At 46.3% G+C, this 20,864-nt stretch overlaps 1 protein-coding gene across 5 annotated transcripts in view; it reads right to left on the reverse strand.

The window, feature by feature from the left end:
* U2SURP (U2 snRNP associated SURP domain containing) overlaps positions 1-20,864 on the reverse strand; it is a 1,877,492-nt gene that overhangs the window by 402,104 nt on the left and 1,454,524 nt on the right. For all 5 annotated transcript variants that reach the window (XM_069618259.1, XM_069618256.1, XM_069618257.1 and 2 more), the window contains one exon: positions 11,809-11,904. In XM_069618259.1, the coding sequence (XP_069474360.1) occupies positions 11,809-11,904 (96 nt within the window). The remainder of the gene's footprint in view (positions 1-11,808; positions 11,905-20,864) is intronic.

Consider the following 20,864-nt stretch of genomic DNA (forward strand, 5'->3'; position numbering starts at 1 on the left):
CGGTAGAAAAGTTAGGGTAGATACCACTGCCGCCAGCCAAGTCTTAATGTAAAGGGAGCGAAGCAATGCCCCAAGAGGCACAGACAAAAAGGGATAAGAATTAACCCTTTCCAATACTCCATGGACGATGGGGTGTACTGGGTCTGTGGTTTAAAGTGACTAAGGTAAAGTTAATGGCAACTTTACCCTTTTCTGGGGGACTGTAGTCAGCCCCAGAGTCGGGGGGAAGTCTAAAAGACAACCCTGTGTCACTGTACTGACGGTGCTGTGTAACACACACAAAAAATATGGTGCCCTGGAGCAGGTGAGGCTCCAGTGCCCAAGATCACACAAAAAGTAGAAACACACGCATAGCAAAACACATGTAAGAGTGGGAAAAAAGGCTCACACTCTTACCAGGTGAACAAAATGAATCCTAGAAATCCAGCAAAGCTGGTGAGGGACTCAGTAGGTAAGGGAAATCAACCATTTATGAGAATACTTCCTAACAATAACCGAAACCGAAGTCTGTTGCGAGGGTCCCAATGCAGATGCTGCATGGTGCCCCCTGGTGGAGAAAAACATTCAGATTTGTTGCCGCAGAATATATCTAAAATTAGGAATTCATGGTAGGACAAAATGCATTAGAAGAAAAAATGACTTTCCTCCCACGTATTCCTAATCTTTTCTATATTCCCAACCAGTGTCAGTTGCTTTAGAATTTTTTTCATAGCAGTGGCATCGTGCGTCATCACGTCATTGATCTTGCATCCCTATGAGACTTCTGTGCACTCTAGAGTATGACATCGGTGTATATAGCATGCACCGCACCAGTTTCCTCAGTTCTTAGTTTTCCCCCATCTTGTATGCACAGACGTCTCTAAGGCCACAAGATGACCTGACGTCGGAAGAGAGAAAGGTGTAAAACACGGAAATTCCCCAAGGGTAGAGGGGCAGGTTGGGAGGGTGATGAGGAAGACGTGGGAGGAACATCCAGTCGAAAGAACATTACCATGGTAAGTAATTTGTTCTTCGAATGGATTGTGTCCTCCCAGGTATTGCTCATCTTTGATAGACTCCCATATCAGTGTGTTGTAGGAGATGGAACAGAGAATGTACTTTTCATTAATTCTGTGCAAAACAGCTTTCCCAAACTTCACCTCCTGACCCGATGCAGAATCTAGTCAATACTGCCTTGTCAAGGTATGAAGAGAAGACCAAGCTGCAGTACTAGAGATTGTCCTGCAAATCCGAAGAAGTAGCCAGACCGCGGGTAGAAGGAACTTGTAAGGACATCTTTGCCTGCCAAGTTGTAGCATTCATAAATGCAAAAAATAGTCCAACAGGATAAAAATTGCTTGGTTACAGCTTGACCCAGCTTGTGACCAGCATGTCCCACAAAAAGCTGATTGTTCTGTCTGAGGTTTTCTAGTCTATTGATTTAGAAACAACACCCTTTTTGGATCTAGGCGAAGGATGGTCAGACCAGAGCAAAAAGTTGGGGGGGTTCCCAACTGGAGGGGAAATTACACATACATGGAAATCTTTCCTAACACTCGCCCCTCCCAGACCGTGGACAGGGGGAAGTAATCCACCCCGGGATGAGATTCTTGTTCAGGTCGGTTAAACATTCTGGAAAACCCATCAGCATTGAAACGTTGAACACCTGGCCTATGCTCAATAGTGAAGTCAAACCCTTGCAGGCTTATGGAGCACCTGAGCAATTTAGGATTCTCTCCCTTCATATGTTCATCAGCCACTTTAAGGGCTTATTGCCAGTTTGCACAGTGAAGTGGGTCCCATAGAGGTAGGGCCTCAGCTTCCTTAGGGCCCACACAACAGAAAACCATTCTTTCTCTACTGTGGACCATCTGAGCTCTCTGTCCTTTAACTGGCGACTGATAATCCCAATAGGGTGTACCTTACCCTTCTCATCTACTTGTAATAATACAACTCCTATCCCAGTGTCAAGGGCATCTGTCTGCACAACAAAAGGTCTTTGGTAATCAGGGGCTCTGAGAACAGGGCCCTGGCACAATGAGTCTTTTAAGCCATCAAAGGTTTTCTCACAATCCTCAGACCAAGAGACCTGCTTGGTTTTGTTTGGAGTTGTGAGAACAGTCAGAGGGGCATCTATGGTGCCATCATCTGCCATAACGTTTCTGTAATACCCTGGGAGTCCTAAAAAGGCTCTCACCTGGGCTTGTGTAGGTAGGGTTGGCCAGTCTTGTACTGCTTTACTTTACTGGATAGAGGCTGCATCCTCCCTCCACCTACTTCATGTCCAAAGTAGACAATTGAACCTTGACCAATCTGGCACTTACTGGCCTTTATAGTCAAGTGGGTCTTTTGAAGACCCTGCAACACAATTTTGAGGTGTTCCACATGATTCTCCCAGGTGGCACTGAAAACTGCTATATCATCCAGATATGCAAGACAGAATTCATCCAACCCATTCACAACATGATTCACAAGCCTCTGAACAGTGGCAGGGGCATTCTTCAACCCAAAAGGCATTACCCTGAACTGGTAAAGAACCTCTGGAGTTAGAATGCTGTCTTCTCCTTGGCATGTTCAGTTAGGGATATTTGCCAATACCCTGCAGTGAGGTCAAATGTGCCGAGGTACTTGGGAGGTACCCAAAGTATCCACCAGCTCCTCAGTTCTAGGCAAGGGGTGTTTATCTGTCTTGGTGACAGCATTCAGAGCCCTATAATCCACACAGAACCTCAGTTCAGAGGAACCTGCTTTAGGCTCCCAGGATCCCATGAAAACAAGGGCTACCTCAGATTCTATCCCACTGGCGAAAGAGTCAGAGGAGAAGGATTCCCCTGTGATCTCCTCCTCCTCATAGGAGGGAAAGGCCAGACTCACAGAGTGGACCCCCAAGGTTTTGACCTAACATCCGGGGTCCCCCTTCACATGGAAATTTGCTCCAAAAGCCACACAAGATCCACTGGGTCTTGGGACATAGGGCATCTTATTATATCCAGGGATCTGATTGGAAGGATAACTTCCACTACCCTGGACATTCTCTTGGTACTTACCCTTGAATTTCTTTTTGTGGCCCTTCTGGGAGGAAGTTTAATCAGTTCCCTTACCCTCTTTATCTTTAGACTTTTTCCCCTCCTCCTGCTTACCAGGAGTAGGCTTGTCCTTATGGGACACTCAGCGTGACACCCATAAATCTGCTGCCATGGCCATTTTCTTATGATCTAACTCCTTTGAATCAGCCAAATGCCACTTAAGCTCAGGGAACAAGATGCAAAACTATGTTCAAGCATGACTAAAGAAATCATACCCTCAAAGGTGGAGGAGATCTTCTAGCCTCCAACCCAGCCAGTCAAGTTTTTCAAGGAATCAGTAACATAGGACACCCAAGTGTTACCTTCTTTCTTTCTGTACTCACTAAACCTCTTCAAGTATTGGGCAGGAATTGTCCCAAACTTTAAGAGGAGAGTTGGCTTCAATTTTGCAAAATCTACTCTTTCAGCCTTAGACATTTCCATGTGTCCCGGGTAAGTGTAATCTGAGTACCTTTAACAGCGTGCAACACTGGGTACCTTCGATCCTATTCCACCGCTGTACACCAAATTGTTAAGATGGACTTCTGAACTCTGACCTGGTGGGCAGAGGTTCAGAAGGGCAGCCTAGTTTCTTGGAACAGGCTAACCTTCTGGACAAGCCAGACCAATCAAGGTAGCATTGGCGACGGTCAAGACTAGGTCTCAGGAGGGGTCAGGGTGATCGAAAGCCCACAATGAGCACACACAGTAAACAACACTACAAATTACCCTCAGTCAGGTGTATATCAAAAATAAATATACATTTAGTAAAGGCCTTTTTACATTTAGTAAAGGCCTTTTAAATCAAACACAAAGCAAATATCAGCAGTAAATCCTAAACCAACCCAACACTACTATAACACATATATACAGTTATCAATTGGCCTAAAGGAATGGCACACAGCAAGGGTCCACAACCTGTAAAGAAAGGGAGCAAACGGTGCGAATAAACTTTAGGTAGTTCTTCACTTATCAAACCCTAACTAAAGCAGTCCAATCCCCAAGAAGAGTGGAGCCTAGCGCTCAAAAGTACTTTCGGTGCAGACACACGCGATCGTGCGGTAGAGCAAAAACAGGGTCTCTTGCAGAGGCAGCGAAGAATAAGTTCCCACAATTCGAGGAGGGTCTCCCCAAGAGGGCAGAACAGGATCCAAGAGTTGGGAATAGGACAGTAACACAGGCTACCTCGGTAATGGTGAGTGGCCCTCAGGGAACACTCGTGCGTAAAAATGGATGGATGAGCCAGAGGCCACCGGTAAGGGTTTCAGGTACTCACCGACCCAAGGCGCACTCCGGACCAAACTTCAGCAGTTGAGTCCACTTCGGTTGTTGGTTCAAATGCTGCAATTGTGCGGTTCTGCGGCTTTCAGCGGCTGAGTTCCAGGGATGATTCCGTGGCGGAACAGTGATGATTTCTCTTTTCCTGGTGAAGGGATCAGCTCGGATCAGGGCACAGCAGCAGCGCACCCTCGAAATTCGTCACCACAGCTGGGCGACACAGTGACTACGTGAACTTGTGTTTAGGCGTACTTTCCTAATTCCCGACCTAGGGTGCCTATGTGTACAAAACTCATTGGGAGAGTGTCTTATACCCAGTGCTTATGATCTCCACAGTCTCACGAGTCAACTCGAGACGGTGGAGGTTCCAAAACAAAGGTCCTTGGCAAGCTGGTCAGTTCACTGGTTGGCCCAGGAACATTTCCGAGAAGACTCACTTTCAGGTTAAGGGGGAGGTGTTGTGAATAGTTGGTCCCACTATTCAAATGGATTGAAGCACCTTCACAGACCTAAGTTTGATCAGAGGCAGTGGGGTCCTCCGGGACAACAGCGGGCTCAGGGTGCCAAACCTTCCAGTGGGTCACCAACGGTTCCTCGACACAGACTTTGGTTTCAGGATGCTTGGATCCTATCCTAGGTTCAGTGAGATTGACCTGGTATGGGTGTTTGGGCCCTTCTCTTATCCAGAATATCCTTCGTGCCAAAACGAAGAGGACCCAATGAGAGACCTGCTCACATACAGCCATGCCAGACGTGGACCAATCACGGACCACAGTGGTCCTAGTAATTCCCAGAACACCAGACTCTCTGGCATCCTGGATGTGTATTGGAACTAGATAGTCCAGCCCATATACTGGAGGTACATACACAAGACATGCAGAAGCCTGCGTAAGCTTGGCGTTTCGCAGGAGAATGCTTGACCAAATAATGACTGTCCTGGGTCTACTGGACCTGGGGAAGGTAAAGGGACAAAATCCTTTGAGGGTGTCTAGGTCCTTAAAAACGAAAGGAAGACCCCAGCACACTGTCCTGTAAGGTACTTTGTGCACTGGTAAAAATGTTGCAAAGAACTTGCAACAAAGCAAAAGGCTAAAGGGAAACAAAGTCTCCCAGTACTGACTGTCTTTAATGGCATGTCAATTTCCCCATAACAAAGTGAGCCAAAACCCAGCGGAGTGCAGCAGAAGGATATGCTCCACTGGCAAAAGTCAGGCTAGGATGGCAGACAACAGCAAAAAGTTGGGGGGTTCACAACTGGAGGGAAAATACACATAAATGTAAATCTTTCTTAACAGCCAATGCAAACTTCAGGTACTTCCTGTGCTTGTGATGAATAGGCACATGGAAGTAAGCCTCCTGCAGGTCCAATGATTCGATCCAATCCAGGAGCTGGAGTGCCACGGGGATCTCTGAGAAAAAAGAGTGACCATCTTGAACTTGTCTTTCTGGGGAACTTGTTCGAGCATCTCAAGTCCAAGATGGGTCTCAGTTCTTCGTCCTTTGGTATTAAGAATGAAAGGGAGTAAAATCCCTGGTTCCTCTCCGCTACACGCACTGGCTCTATAGTGTCTTTCTACAGCACAATAGGAATCTCATGCAAAAGGAGCAGATCCGGTACCTCAAAGGACTGACTCCCTTGTGGACAATTGGAAGAACTTTTCAAGAATGGGAGGCTGTAACCTTGGGCTACAGTCTGCAGGGCCCAAGCATTGTAGTAATGCCTCGCCATTCTTCCAGATGCTGAGTCAGCCGGCCCCAACATCGTCCTGTGGAACAAGGCCTCAGTGAGGTTTTGGTGTAGCGGTGGCAGCTGCTGAATGCAATGAGTTTGCAGCTGCTTGGGTAGGACTTACCACCTCGTTCTCGTCTACCACTAGGAAATCTCCTCTGGCCCCTCTGTGTGATCCGACCTCTTGTCCTTCCAACTGGTGAAAAATAGCAAAAGGATCGGCCCATCCAACCTTGCGAAGATGCGTGGGTTTGTTGCGGCTGTCGAATTGCAGTGCCCAGCGACTTTGACACTGCTTTCGCGAAATTAAGCTTTTCCAAGATTTCATCAGCCTTGGAGCCAAACAAATGGGAGCCGTTGAAAGTCATGCTATGAAGTCTTGTTTGGACATCTGGTGAAAAGTCAGACTTATGCAACCAGGCAAATCTCTGCGAGAGAGTACTGGCTGCCATCGCTCGGTTGACACCATCAGCTGAATCTGATCTGAACTGAACTGGAGCGGCGGGCACATTGCGTCCTTGTCATCTTTTACAATATTTCAAAATATATCCCTTTCTTCACCATCAGGGATGGTGAAGGGATGCCATAGCTACAACTTCCCACAACATGAGTGTAAATTTGGCCAATGCACACGTGAAATTGATGGATTTTAAAGCCATACTACTGGCTGAGAAAACTCTCTATGCTAGACTATCAAACCTTTTATCATCCCTATCAGGGTGAATTGTAGGACAGGCGGCAGACCTTTATGAAGAAGTAGCAGCCTGCACCACTAGATTCTCCGGAGATGGCTGTTTTGATAAGAACTCTGGATCTACACTCGAAGGCCTGTATTTAAGGTGAAATCCTTATTTCCAATTTGCCATGACTCTGCTCTTCAGAACAGTATGGAAAGGGAGTACAGGTTGTTTAAGGGGGCCCTTGTCGAGAATATCCATGAGGTAATACTGTTCGTAACCGGAGCCGGCCTTCCCCAGCCCATATATTCAGTAACCTTGCACCCAACTGCCCCATAGGAAGCATCTACATGTGCAGAAGGCTCTGAGTGGGAAAATTCGACGTCTGGAGAGGTAGCTAGGTCACTAACATCTCTTAACGAGTCCAACGGATTCTGCATCCTTGACTCCTTAGAAATCAAGCCCTCAGGAACATTGGGAGCTCCACATTCCAGGCCAAAAGGAGGAGTGTCCTGATCAGTTACCTCCTCTGCCTCACAAAATAAAGACATAGGCCATCATTACAGTTTCGCCAGTATCCTGTCCGAATTGCCAGCGGGATACTGGCGAAACTGCCTTACCGTTTCCGCTGCCCAATATCCTGGTAATGCTAGGATATTACTGGTGGCAGTCTGGTAAAAATTCAGGTGCTGGTATTACCAGCAATTTTTGGGGCATTTTTACCAGATGCCCATAATGAGGCCCATAGAATCCAAAGATGGTGACTGCTTCAACGTTGATGGTCTTGACTCGAGTCCCGCTGAACAAATGGAGGTGCAAGGCTTAACCTAGGCTCGATGGGGTCGGAAGCCTAGCTTAACTTTTTCGAACGGGCAAGAGAAGCCGCTTTTTCAAAGACCATCATCTGGAGTTGAAAGCTCACTCATTCGGCTTTGGTAGCCAATTTACCTGGGAAAATAACTCTGCGGTCGGGCAAGGAGTCTGAAGATGAAAAGCATGTACAATGCTGTCTCTTCTTCCATCTTTTGCGGGAGGCCAAAGACAAAGAAAGGTGGTATCTGCTTCTGGATCGAGAGCGCTTGGATTGTTTGAGCGCTTACAAAGAGGCGAAACGACCCTCGAACTTTGTTAGGCAGAATTATATGCAGTACCCTTTGGGAACACCACACACAATAAGGACTACAAGTGACAGTACAAACTCACCTTTGGTACAAGCCTGTACTACACAGTAAAGTGGTAGCGATGGCTGAGCAGCCAGACTTATCTCAAGAGTAAAGTGAGCAGTATCAATAGTTACACAAAGGACAGCAATTACTATGATTCAAATAAACACTGACTCAAGGTTTCTGAGTAAAAGAATATACATTTATTTACACATCAGTTATTAAACATTTCACTATTATCAAGCAGTTGAAAAATCACCTTACTAATACACTACACCGCACCCAATAGATCCTGGACAAGTTAGGCTCAAAATGAAGTGTGAGCAAAATGGAACTCCAGCAATTTAAAAGGGAGGGAAAGACAAAGTTAGACAGAAATTGAGCATCACCAACAAGTAAGTAAGCAGGGCAATCTAGAAAAAGGAACTACAGTGAGGAAATGAAATTGAAGGGGCCTGGCCCAAAGTTAATGGACCAAAGTCTTTGCAGAGGATCACACAGTTCAGAGTAGTTTGCGGTTAAGTCTTTGCCAAGAGTCCAGAACAAAGTTGGTCAGACGAAAAGTTACTTTAAAGAATGGAGAAGGACAAGCCCTCGGATTGGCGAAAGATTTCACACACTTTCACCGCGGCTGGACGAAACTAGCAACCGGGTTAGCACAGTACCTTTAAAGCAGAAGAATGCTGTAGCTGAGGCAGACGTTCCTGGCAGGTCCTGCAGGCTGACAGTTCCTGAAGCAACTGTCGGACTGACAAGAAGGAGGAAGACTGCAGGGTCCTGCACTGCCCAGGGAAGAAACCAGCAGCAGAGCAAAGCGACGAATAAAAGGTGCGTTCCTTAAAACGCAAGCAGGGTCTGTTCCTCCTGGCTATCCGGTTCACTGTAGCTCTGTTCAGTAAATTCGACCAGATAAGGAAGGCCTGGCGAGCAGTTTGGTAAACTGGTTGTTCCCACCAGGTCAAGGGTAGAAGATTCCTTGCAGATCTTCCCTGTCGTCGAAGTTTGAAGATTCGGACCCGCAGCAGGGCTTCACCGGGAGGTTCCGTCGTGGTAGAGGTCCTCTTCTGTCAGCTTCTCGTCGGCTCTCTCAATCCAGTGGCGACTATGCCTTTCAGGACCCAGAGACCTGCTTTTTATGCAGTTTTTCCCCATTCACACAGCCTGGCTGTCAATCACACAGGAGGGTGGCTGTCCCGCCGGGACAGTCACCACAGCCAATCATATCAGAGTGTGACATGGGTCTCCAAGGAGAGCCTGTGCAGGGAGTCCTAAACCCCTCCCTCACATCCTGTCCCCCTCAGACATACAGGAACCAAACCTTGTTTGGCGCGCAGAGTAAAACACGAGAAAGACTTTTACAAAAAGAAATGGCAAATAAACCCAGCCGGAACCGTATAAAAATGTATATGGTCCAGCAGGTTAAAGTTCGAGGCTACCAAGATAGCCCAAAACAATACCAGGGCTATTTAAGATAACGCAGTAGGAAAAATAGGGTAGTTACCACTGCCACCAGCCAAGTCGTAATGAAAAGTGAACGAAACAATGTTCCAGGAGAAACAGACAAAAAGGGATAAGTATTAACCCTTTCCAGAACTCTATGTAAGATAGTCTGTACTGGGTCTGTGAGTTTTAAAAGAGACTAATAAAGTCAATGGCAACTTTACATGCGCTGGGAGACAGTAGTCAGTCCCGGAAAAATTGAGTCGGAGTTGAGAAGTCTAAAAAGACAACCCTGTGTCACTGCACTGAAGGTGCTGTGTAACACACAGTAAAAAGATGATGCCTATGGAGTAGGTGAGGCTCCACAGTCTATGAACACAAGACAATGTTAAACACACACAGCAAAACACATGGAAGAGTGGGAAAAAGGTGTCCGGTCAAATGGTCGAAAATAAAAGATCGAATGACCATTTGATCGAAAGTCAAAGGGTCGGAAAAAAAAATGGTTGATTTTTTAAATTTATTTATATATTTTTTTTTTTCGTTTTGTTTGGTAAAAAAAACTTAATATAGAAAAAGGGTGGTTGGGGGGAACCCCCCCATAAAAAAAAATAAAAAAAATAATTTTTTTTTAAAAAAAAACAAAAAAATCGACCATTTTTTCGACCATTTGACTCGATCAAATGGCATTCGATCATTTGGTTTTCGACCAAATGACCTACAACCGGAAAAAAGGCTCACACTCTTACCGGGCGAAAACAATAAACCCCAGAAATCCAGCAAAGCTGTTGAGGGACTCAGTAGGTAAGGGAAATTAGCCATTCTGGAGAAATCTCCGTAACAAAGTTATCATGTCCAAAGACGACCTCTTCGAAGGAGTGGTTAAAGGGGATTTCGAAGGGGGCCTAACCATGACAAGTTTCCCCTTACTCTCTTTCAAGGTCTTCCCTGTCATAGACTGACAGGAACCGCAGTCATCGACCGTGTGGTCAATTCGAAGGCATAAGAGGCAAATATGGTGTTGGTCAGTGATGGAAATTTTCGACCCACAATGTGAACACCTTGTAAAGCCCAATTTAGGAGTAGACAAAACCACTACACAGTAGAAATGAATCATTGAGGCATGCTGTGCATTCGGAAAAAAAGTGAACTGAGGTTCACAGGCGCAGTACTTGCTATGCATACCGACGTCAATATCATACTAGAGAGTGGACGGAGGCCCCAGAGGGACAGGAGATTGAGGACGCACGGCACCCCTGCTGTGAAAATAATTCTGAAGCAGCTACGCTGGATGGGAATATATCAAAGATGAGGAATACCTGGGCGGACACAATCCATTCAAAAGGACACATTTGTGTGTGTCAAAGCAAAATGAAAAAGGCACTGCTATCTTAAGGCTAAAAGATATGGCGCATAGGCGTCAAGTAATTTCAAATACACAGGGCAGTTAATTCAAAGATATACAAAAGGAGCCCTTATGTAAGTGTTTTCCTGCTTGTATCATGTAGATTGCAAAACAGCCAATTGAAGTTTGTTCACCGGTCACCTTTCTAGTTTACTCCACAGAAATAAGAGTGCATTATTTCAATTGGAGTGCTGCCTGTGCAAAGGTCAAAGAACTGCATTTCCCTTTGGTGTACTTCCTTGGGAGCGATAATTTGTGGATCCGAGGGCTCTGGTAACAATTGTCTTTTTTCCCCCAAATACATTTCATTTGATTATCTTTTACAGGAAAAAGGTGATTAGGATCGCTATCTAGACAAACAGAAAAGGATTTGTTTGAAAAGTACAATTAAACAAACAGTACCATTTAGTTTTCAAAATGCAGTGATAAGGGGTACAACATTCTAAGTTAAGAAATTATTACAAACTGCATGCTGCATAGAAATGAACAAAATAGCTCACTTTTTTTGTTATGATGCAAAACATAGCCCTTGTGCTAAAAAAGATTCTTAGGAGCTGAGACAATGTTTGAAATACTGTAAAACCCAATCATCTGCTTTGCAAAATCTTGAAACAAAAGGTGACAAATGCTTACTAACAAGTGTCATTAACACTGCCTACCTTTTGACTTAACCTCAATTTTGCTCCACCTTACCACACTCAAGTACAATCCATCATTAACATACAGCTTTAAAAAATAACTCCCAAACTTTGAGCACCATAAAATTACACCGCTAATTACAACCAACATACGTGGTCCCTGGCCAACACATGTCCACACTGTAATCACAAGGCCACCGATCTGGACAATTATCGAGAAAGATTAGTAAAACACAGCGCCGGGTACTTATCTGTAACCTTCACACAAAGCACCGAAATGATGCCTTTCCCTCTTCTCCCAACTAAACAACCCCCCACTTCCCACCCTTACAGATCCACCAGAGCGCCTGGAGACCGTGTACATGGCAGCATGGCACGGTACATATCGAGATAATATTTAATCCAACCATAATAAAATAAATGTGTCAACTAACCTTGTGATTGCAATTCTGCTTCCTCGACTGCCTCCCACTTTGAAGGGGCAACTTTAAAAATTGGCTCATCCTTTTTGGTATCCTCAGTAATATCCACTGTCCAGGAAAAAATGCAACCAAGCAAAGCATTACCAGTGGCTAAGACACAGAACGTTTCACAAACTTGACAATACATTTAATTTTTACAACTATATTTTGCAATTTTATAGACACCTTGCTTATAATAACTTTTACTGTTTCCAACATAATTAAAAAAGAACCCTATGACTTGCTTTTTACTTCTTTTCATATGTGTACTGAAGCAAATTAAGCAATAATGGCACATTCCAAGGGCTGTCACCTCCTGCTAATAGCCAGACGAGAGGACAGAATCGCTAATATACCATTCCTCCGAATGAGGGTAAAATGCTCCGTTTAAAACACAAAAAGGAGAACTATTGGTCTGTTGAGACAGAAATATGTATTTGTCTCTCCGATGGCACTTTCTGCAATTGAGCTGGCATCATTGCAATATTCAAGTTAAGCTTTAAAGACACAGCCCGAAGGCCCTATCTGGCATTAGTGGCCCTGAAAACCGAGCAAAAGTACAGGGGAGTAAGGGTGTTTACAGGCCAATAGAAACCGGTAGGATCCGAGGGCACGGTCTATAAAGCTATTATAAACCACGCCGTCGTTTCAAGTGAATGAAAAAAAGTCAAAGTCAAAAATGGGTGGATGCAGGTCATACCTTTATAGGTCTACATAAGTCGTATAGCATTTTGTAATTCCTGGGGTAATGTCACTACACCTTGGGGATTATCATTAACATGGGGAGGTAGGGGACTGTTGAATTTGAAATTTGCCTGGCCAATCTTGAGGAATTGGCAATGATATGAAGGTGGTGACTGTTGGCAGTACAAAATTCCACCTGGACGGTGAAGTGTAATTGGCTGTGGAGTGGTCAATGCTGCCAGTAGGCTTGAAATGTGGCATATTGGACAATCTGTGAACCCCACCAGGCCTTACATCCCACAGATCGTCTAATGAAAATGGCAAGTTAACATTCCAAGGGTTATAATTTGTATTAGCGTACATGGTTGGAGATGTATGCTGTTATATCAAATCTAATACAATTGGGCTAATAAATGACCTGGCTCTCTCTAGCAGGTCATGGCTCAGAAAGCAAAGAGTACTTACTGCTTAATTTATTTTTACATGATGCTCTTTTCTAAATATTACCTCCACAAAGTTGGGTTTCCAAGTAAACAAGCATTAATAATGCAACAGTTTTGGCATGGCTAAAGGAATCTGCTTCACTTCTGCACTTGAGGACTTGGGTCCCAGGCACATGTCCACCTCCCCAGACATTGGATAGGTAGATTGTGCAACTATGGTCGACCATGGTTGGGGATGGTCGGCAATGGTCTGATGGAGCAAGCCACAGTTCCGGCCTACATTCTCACCCAAAAACTCTGATCCCAATACAAATACAAAATGTCTGATACACACATGGCTGCTAAACCAAGACACAAGGGAGTGCAGCCAAACACGTAGGATCTGCATATTTCTGCAACCATCATCTATATACAGTTATAGGTTTGTGGCACAGATACAGGTGGCACTTAAGACTACAGGAGCTCCTACAGGCAGCATTCTAATATGTTAGCCCAAACATACACACTAGCCAAGGGTTTTACAAAAGATGGCTGCTCCTAGGCACTCAGAAGCTGATTTGCTTATTTTGCTTTGTTATAGCTGCTTTGTTTGTTATAACCCATCTGCCCTTTAACTTTCTTAGCTGGTTTAGCATGAGACAGAGGGTGGGCAATGTTTCATTGTTAGCATGGTCAGAGAGAGCAAATACAGCAGATGTGCAGGTAGGCGGGGTATTCATACTGCTTGTGCTTCTCTGTGTTATACCATAGGGCACATATGACAGCTACAGTTGGGGTACTGCTGATTGGTACGGCCTTGTGCTGTGCTTCAGGGCGCTAGACCACTGGGCACATACAGTAGGAGAATAGTTAGGGGAGAGTGTGGAGGATTTGCACTGCCTTTTGCCGCCGGGTGCAATACCATGGGGCACAGTCTCAGCACTGTTAAACTGGGGCAGTAAGAGAAAAAAGAAAAAATCATAATACAATGAAAAACACCTTCGTCATGACTCACTTATTCACTCTCCCCTTCAGTCACTTTCAGTGCTCTGAGCAACAAAGTATGTGACTGCATTCTCTATCTCAGCAAATGACATACACCTCCCCTGGGCATTTTGAACTGGCCGGCATCTGAGGAAATTAGACAGTTAAACAGTCTCACATTAGCAGTGCAAACTAGCTTCCCATTTGTTCTCCTTGAGGACAGGCAACAGCACCTTGGCATGAAAAGCATATACTCTTCTGCAGGATTAAGAAACATGTTGCATTTTTGGTCTCAGTGTATGTGTGTGGGATAGTTATGGGATGGAGGGGGTGTGAGGAGAGAGTGTGTATTTTAATCTACTGCGTCGGCTTCCTCTCTCCACCAAGTACACAGAAGACTGCTTGTTCTCCCTCCCCCAGTTCTCTCTAGAAACCCACTGAAGCAAAAAGGTATTAAAAAATAATTACGAATGGATAAACTGAAATAAACATCTTAATTCCAAAACGTATTTAGTAGTGGGGCTGTTCAGTGTTGGTGAAAACTAATGTGTTTCCACTGGTTTTTAATGTAAACCTGCCTGTTTTTTCAAAGTATTTTTGAAAAATGTCCCATTGTCTGCCCAAACCCCCATTTATTTTGCTGCTGGTAGGCAAAGTGCCTAGGCCTTGGTGTCAACCATGCAGTAAACTAATTTGTTTTGTGACAAGTTTTAATGTAAATCCGCCTGTTGCTTTTTAAGGGTTTCAAAGTTATTATGGTCCCAGATTACAATTGCTCTTGCCCCAGGCTCCGTTTCTGGAAGAATACAGATTATCAGTAATGTTCTTTCTGATGGATTTTCCTCCAGCTGATTCCCCATCTATGGTATGTCATAGCGCAGCGCTGGACATGACACTGCGGTCAGTATATTGTGACAAATCCCACAATGTTGTCACTGCTTCCAAAGGGGCAGCACCTTCCTATGAGGCCAAGATGGTGAGGCCGCTACCCGATAGTCCCCCTGGGGGTGGTACTCAGCAGGTGAGGGAAACCCCTTTTGGGATCAGTGATGACCACAACGGGAGAACATGTTATTTTCACTTACCCCATTACCCTACACTTTCTTCCCACAGTTATCCCACTTTTCCTTCACCTCAGTCCTCTTCACTTCTACCCTCATACCCTACATGCTTTTCTAAAGCCGTGCATCTAAAGATTACTGAGGCGAGGAAGATTCATAGTGAGACCACACCAGCATTCACTGAGACGAGGAGGAGGTGCGCAGCAATACTGAATAGCCATTGGATCCACTTTTAACAGTCGAGTTGTTCACAGCCTTTGATTGGAAGAAGCAAGATAAAAATCAAAGAAGGACTTGACATATCGTCATGCCCTACCTGGAGGAACCGCAAGAACTAGGATAACCTGACGTGCAGGCAGGTGCTGATGGGGACGACAAGATGAAAGAGAGAGAGTATGGGGCCGGTCCAGGATGCGAGGACCGCAGGGTCCACAGGCAGACAAATACGCTGAACGCCCCAGACACCCAGGAATCATGGAAGTTGGAGACCACGCCATGCCGGAAGAAAGCAAGGTCGCAGAGCCGCTGCAGAGCAAGGGAACCTCCAAGAAGGCACCAGAGACCCACGAACGAGCAGAGCTACCTCAAGGGAGTCGACAACTGTGCCGATCACACCACAAGGTATGCGGGTGGTCGGGAAGGAGGTGAAGGCTCCAGGAAGTCGTGGTACGAATCAGAAGGCTGGGAAAGGAGGGTCTGGGACCTTAACACACCAGGCGAAAAGCAGAGTACACAAAGATGTACTAGGGCTTGGCAGGAGGGTGAACCAAGCACACAGAAGGGAACACTGAGGTTGGAATTGCAGGTTCGGGACTTGCACCCAAATAAAGAGAACTGGAACTGGGTGGACAGTTCATACAGTGCTTGGCAGGTTAGTGAACCATGCCTGTATCACCCACTATAGCTTGAGGAGTGCATATATGCTGTTTTTCTTCATCACAGTACCTAATGAGGGGGAGCCAGGGTCAGGGACCCCTTCAGCTTGGGAAATGCACCCAGGCTAACCTTCTTCATGAGAAAGGCTGGAGATAGCGGGACACTTCCTCCAACAGTCAAAGACTAGGTGAAACCATATTTGGAAAATTCTATTAAGACAAGAACTGTCTTTTCTCTAAGGAAGGGGAATCAACCCACTGGACGAATGAGACACTTTCTTTGATTTAGTTAGCTTAGTAAGGGACAAATTTGGGATTTTGACACTGGGAGTTTTGCTTTGGGCATTCTGACATTAGTTATTATATTTATTTATAAAGAAAGCACAGCACATGTAGATTTATAAATTCCCCATCTATGTATCTCAATGTGCATGCATGTTTAAGAACTGTTGTCTCTACTTGACAATGGCTCCTTCGTGACAGACGTGACAGAAAAGCTCTTTCATTCAGAACAAGTCCCATAATTCCCTCAGGGCTGAGACAAGGAAGAGGGATACAGAGGAACAAGGATGTAGAAGTGGTCAGCTAACAGAAATGACCTACACGTGAGGGAGACTGGGAGGCATAAAAGGCAGCCTCAGGTACAGGTAGTAGAGATGAAGCAGAGGTAGAAGCGGTTTGAGAAGCAGAAGGGCAGTCCATGTAGGTTGCAGGAGACAGGAGTAGAGGAGCTGGAAGACGCTGGGACCATTGTGAGTCCTGAGAGGGTCTGTGCCTCTATCATCCTAAACTGCAGTGGTCGCGCAGCGGGAAGCATGTGGAAGAAACGCTTACCTAGAAAGACTACGTTGTGCAGAGCTTTCGCAGCGGTAAGCAGGCGTAGTGTGAGCAATCGAGAGGTCTCAGGTGGCAAGGTTGCACCGGAGAGTCTCGGGAGTCAGAGCGACTCCAAATCACTGTGGCGCCTGGTGGGGAGAAGCCACGCTGCAGCAGTCCTGCGAATGCGGAGAGGAGCACCTGTAAGCGACTCACCTGGTGAATCGAAGCCACTCAAGTGACTCTGGGGGGCTTTGGTGCAGGACACATGTTCAGCGCAGGCGGGATCACTCGCGAGCAAGTTAAAGGCAGAATAATCTTTGTAGTTACAAATGCCGAACCGTTGTTAAAGTACAAAACCAAGCTAAGAAGCATCACAAATACCAATCTGATACACACTTACAAAGGCACGCTAATACATCTTGCGAATATCGAATCATTGCACTTTTCCAAAGACAAGCTAATGAATCTAATAAATATCCAACTGTTGCAGATTTGCAGAAGTGGCTGATATGAAACCAAACGAGGTCCAGGAATGAAAGTGACATTAGGCAAACATCAAGAAGCTGATAGGGGGGTTGTATTAGAAACCCAGGCATACCACCAATACCCAAGACAAGAGAAATTGAGAAACTGGCAATATCAGTCCAATAAAGGTTGTCAAACACAAGAAGGGGAATAGTGAGAAGCCCCAAGGTTGTAAAGGTTTCCATTCAGGTTCAGATACCCATCATTGTGGTTGACTTAGATTCACATTGCTACAGCCAAAACAGAAGCAGGAAAAGACTTGACCCTGAACATTATTTTTGGTATTGATGCAGAAGGGAAAGAAAGGTGGCAAGCAGCTTGCCCTTCTGGATGTGGTTATCCAGAGGGAGATGAGCATCTTTTGTTGAGAGGTTCTGATTAGGATCAATGTGAATGGTCTATTCCCTGAAAGCTGTTAACCTGCCTATGTTAAAGAAGGCCATTGATGATGTTGTTAGTCTACTGTGAAAATTGCCATTGAAGCACTTTTGGTAGCACATCTGTTTTGGTAGACAGGCAGGTGAGTAGACCCGTAGGGCAAGAGGAAATTGCCCAGAAGAAACCTGGTGAAAGATTACGCCCAGTAGTAGAAGGAGCAAGTGCTGAAGAGTGGTATTATTGGAAAGCAACATTTTAACTTTGACATTTGGGGGAAGAATTGTGAAAGCTACAATTCTTCCTACAGTCATTCTTGAAGCAGACCATTCTGACCAAATCCGCTGTTGCCAAAGATTTGAAGGCTTCTCATTCCAGGAGGTGTAAGAGCTTATGACGTATAAGTGTGAGGGTTAGAGATCGCTTGGTTAGAGTGTTCCGTTTTAGTTTACTATAGGCAGGGAAATCCACGTTAGGGTAGGGATAGTGAGGCGTTTATTCAACCCATTTTATTTAATAATATTGGCAATAATTAAAAACTCTTTACAAAGTTGTCTGCCTCACATTTCGGATCCCTCAAAGGATGCAAATCCAAGCAGGACGCCATAATGAAGCAGGGCCACGCACCATTGTTACCAGTGTGACCACAAGGAAACAGAGTTTGCAGTGGGTCTAGCCGATGGAATCATTCCTCTGCCTTGTAAGGATGGGGCGTAGGAAAAAATGCAGGAAGACTGATCTTTTAAGAGATGAAAATACAAGATCACCTTCAGAAGAAAGGAGGGTCTTGCTCTCAACGTCACCTTCTCTTTGGAGAAAACTAAATATGGAGGTTTAACAGAATGCCTGCAGCTCACTCGCCAGTCTAACGTAAGTGATGGAGACCAGCAAAATCCCATTACGGGTGAGCAATCTAATAGAACAAGAATAAAGGGTCTCGGGATTCCAAGTTGGAGGTGGTGGTGTGAGGACGCGTCGCCCCGAGCTCCCGCACCGCATCATTTAAGCAGCACGTAGAAGCTGAAATTGCCCTCCCCGGGAAACTTGTGGTGTGGAGGAAGCTCCCTGGACCCGAGCGGCTGCAGCAACAGCTCTGCTGTTGTGCAGGCAGAGGCGCAGCCCAAGATAAGAGGACACATCTCTCCGCCGGGGGTGGAGATCTGGCCCCAGACCGGCGCTCTGCAAGTTTGGCATCCAAGTAAGTGGGGGGGGGGGGATTGGCGGGGGGCCACCGACGGCCCTGCGCTTCCCCCCCACAGTTGTGACGGTGACTTTTAGGAGCCCGAATACCGGGTGAGGGGGTACCCCCCCAACAAGTTGGGGGCTGACGGGGGGCCCTGAGGTCCGGTGCCCCCTCCACCAGCATCATATTCCTAAGACCAAGGGCTCTCCTGGGCTCTAAGGGCCAGAACGAGACCCCGAGAGGAGGCTAGTCTCAATTAAAAAGGGGTAGACCCCGAACTGCTTTCTCGTGCCTAACCAGCACTGCAGACGCACTCGCCTGGACACACCAAAGGGGCGAGTCCAGTCTCAAAATTATCGCCGGAATCCATATTGTAGAACAGCTGAAAGTGCCACCCACCTGGAGGTCCCCCGCGCCCAGGCAAGATGTCCAGAAGTAAGACTAAGGACACCCCAGCCTCATCAAGGATGGCGAAAAAGCTTCAGGAGGAGTCACTAGCCCAGATGTGGGCCAAGGAACTCGGAGAGCAGAGACTTCAGGACCCCAATGAAGGGGCCACGCCGCCTGCCTCGATCACCACCCAAGAACCGCAAGATCCGCCTGTAACCCAATCACTACTCAGGACCCTTCTTGGGGAAATCGTAGAGAAAATCATTGAAGCAGGGCAGAAACAAATGGACGCGCTAAGGGAAGACCTGGCCGAGGGCCTACAAGACATAAAGAGGGACCTTAACAAACATGGAAGAGAGAGTGGACATGAACGAGAGGGCCATACAGGATCTGTCACAAGACGCACGGAAAGCAGACTCCTATTGGAAACCCTTGCTACAGCAACACATAACCTCGAACTGAGGGCGGATGACTTGGAGAATAGGTCCAGAAGGTCCAATATAAGGGTTAAATCCTTGCCAGAAGTAGTCCAAGATCAAGATCTGGCCGAAAGATGAAAGATAAAATCATAATTCGGAGACCTCATGGAAGCGGACCTGATCGAGGACATCAAGTCGACAGGCTCCACCGGGTGGGGCCGAAGCGTCAGTAACCAGGAGCGAGACCACGGGACATACTGGTGGCGTTCCATAGTTACACCCAAAAAAAGAGGATCCTGCAAGCTGCCAGGAAGGCGGCCCAGATAACCCACAATGGCACAGAAATTCAGTTCTACCAAGATCTATCTCAAATTACCCTGCATAGGAGGCGGCGCATGGCCCCAATGCTAGCTCATCTAAGAGAAAATCAAGTGCGTTACAAGTGGCTCCATCCATTTGCCCTCAGCTTTCTGTGGCAGGGGAAGAACCGGAGAATTACGACCTGTGACCAAGGAGTATCTTTACTAGGCCTCGAGGAAGACACACCTCTGCCAAGAGCATCCCCGACTGGGCGGGCAGTATCATGGAAGCCATGGGAATGTTCAGAAGTGGGCCCAAAGAAAACAAGGAGGGAGCGGAAGCAACCCCAGCTCAGATCTCCCACCCAGGCCCAGGTCCCAGAACAGGGCGACCAACCCGGAAACAGGGGCCTACAAGAAAATTAAGGCGCACAATCCATATCTATGTACCAACCCTGGGGAGAGCATACACAGGTTGAAACAAACGTGCGTATAAAAGTATCAGAGGTGATTGCCTACACAAGAGTGGGATGCAACGGGTAGGAGGGAGGGACCCGACATCTTGGAATGGGAAGGAGAGTTCCTGGAATTCCCGCGGGGGGAGTTTCTAGGTTTGTTATTGAGTCCGGCTCTCGTAGTGTAGGAGGTGGGGGGAGGCAGAGAGGGGGAGAAGATCCAAGGTTCAGGTCTGGAGGGGTCACTCAGCGGCCCGCGAATGGAGTGCACACATCCAAGAGCTTCCGGCGGAAGGCTCAGGGGGCACAACTTGGCCAACCAGGTCTCTTATAACCTTTTCATATGGCTAACTCCGAGGCACTGAAAGTGCTTTCACTAAATGTGAACGGCCTAAATTCCCTGGTTAAGAGGAAGAAAGTTGAGAGGTTCCTCAGGCGCATAGCTCTCAACCATTTCTGGTGCAAAGGCGGGTGAAATCACCCGATTTTGTTTTTGGCGGGTGAGACGCCCATTGAAATAAATGGGCGTGCAGGAGAC

Source organism: Ambystoma mexicanum, chromosome 10, assembly GCF_040938575.1.
Source record: "Ambystoma mexicanum isolate Mex_15411 chromosome 10, UKY_AmexF1_1, whole genome shotgun sequence".
NCBI lineage: Eukaryota > Metazoa > Chordata > Amphibia > Caudata > Ambystomatidae > Ambystoma > Ambystoma mexicanum.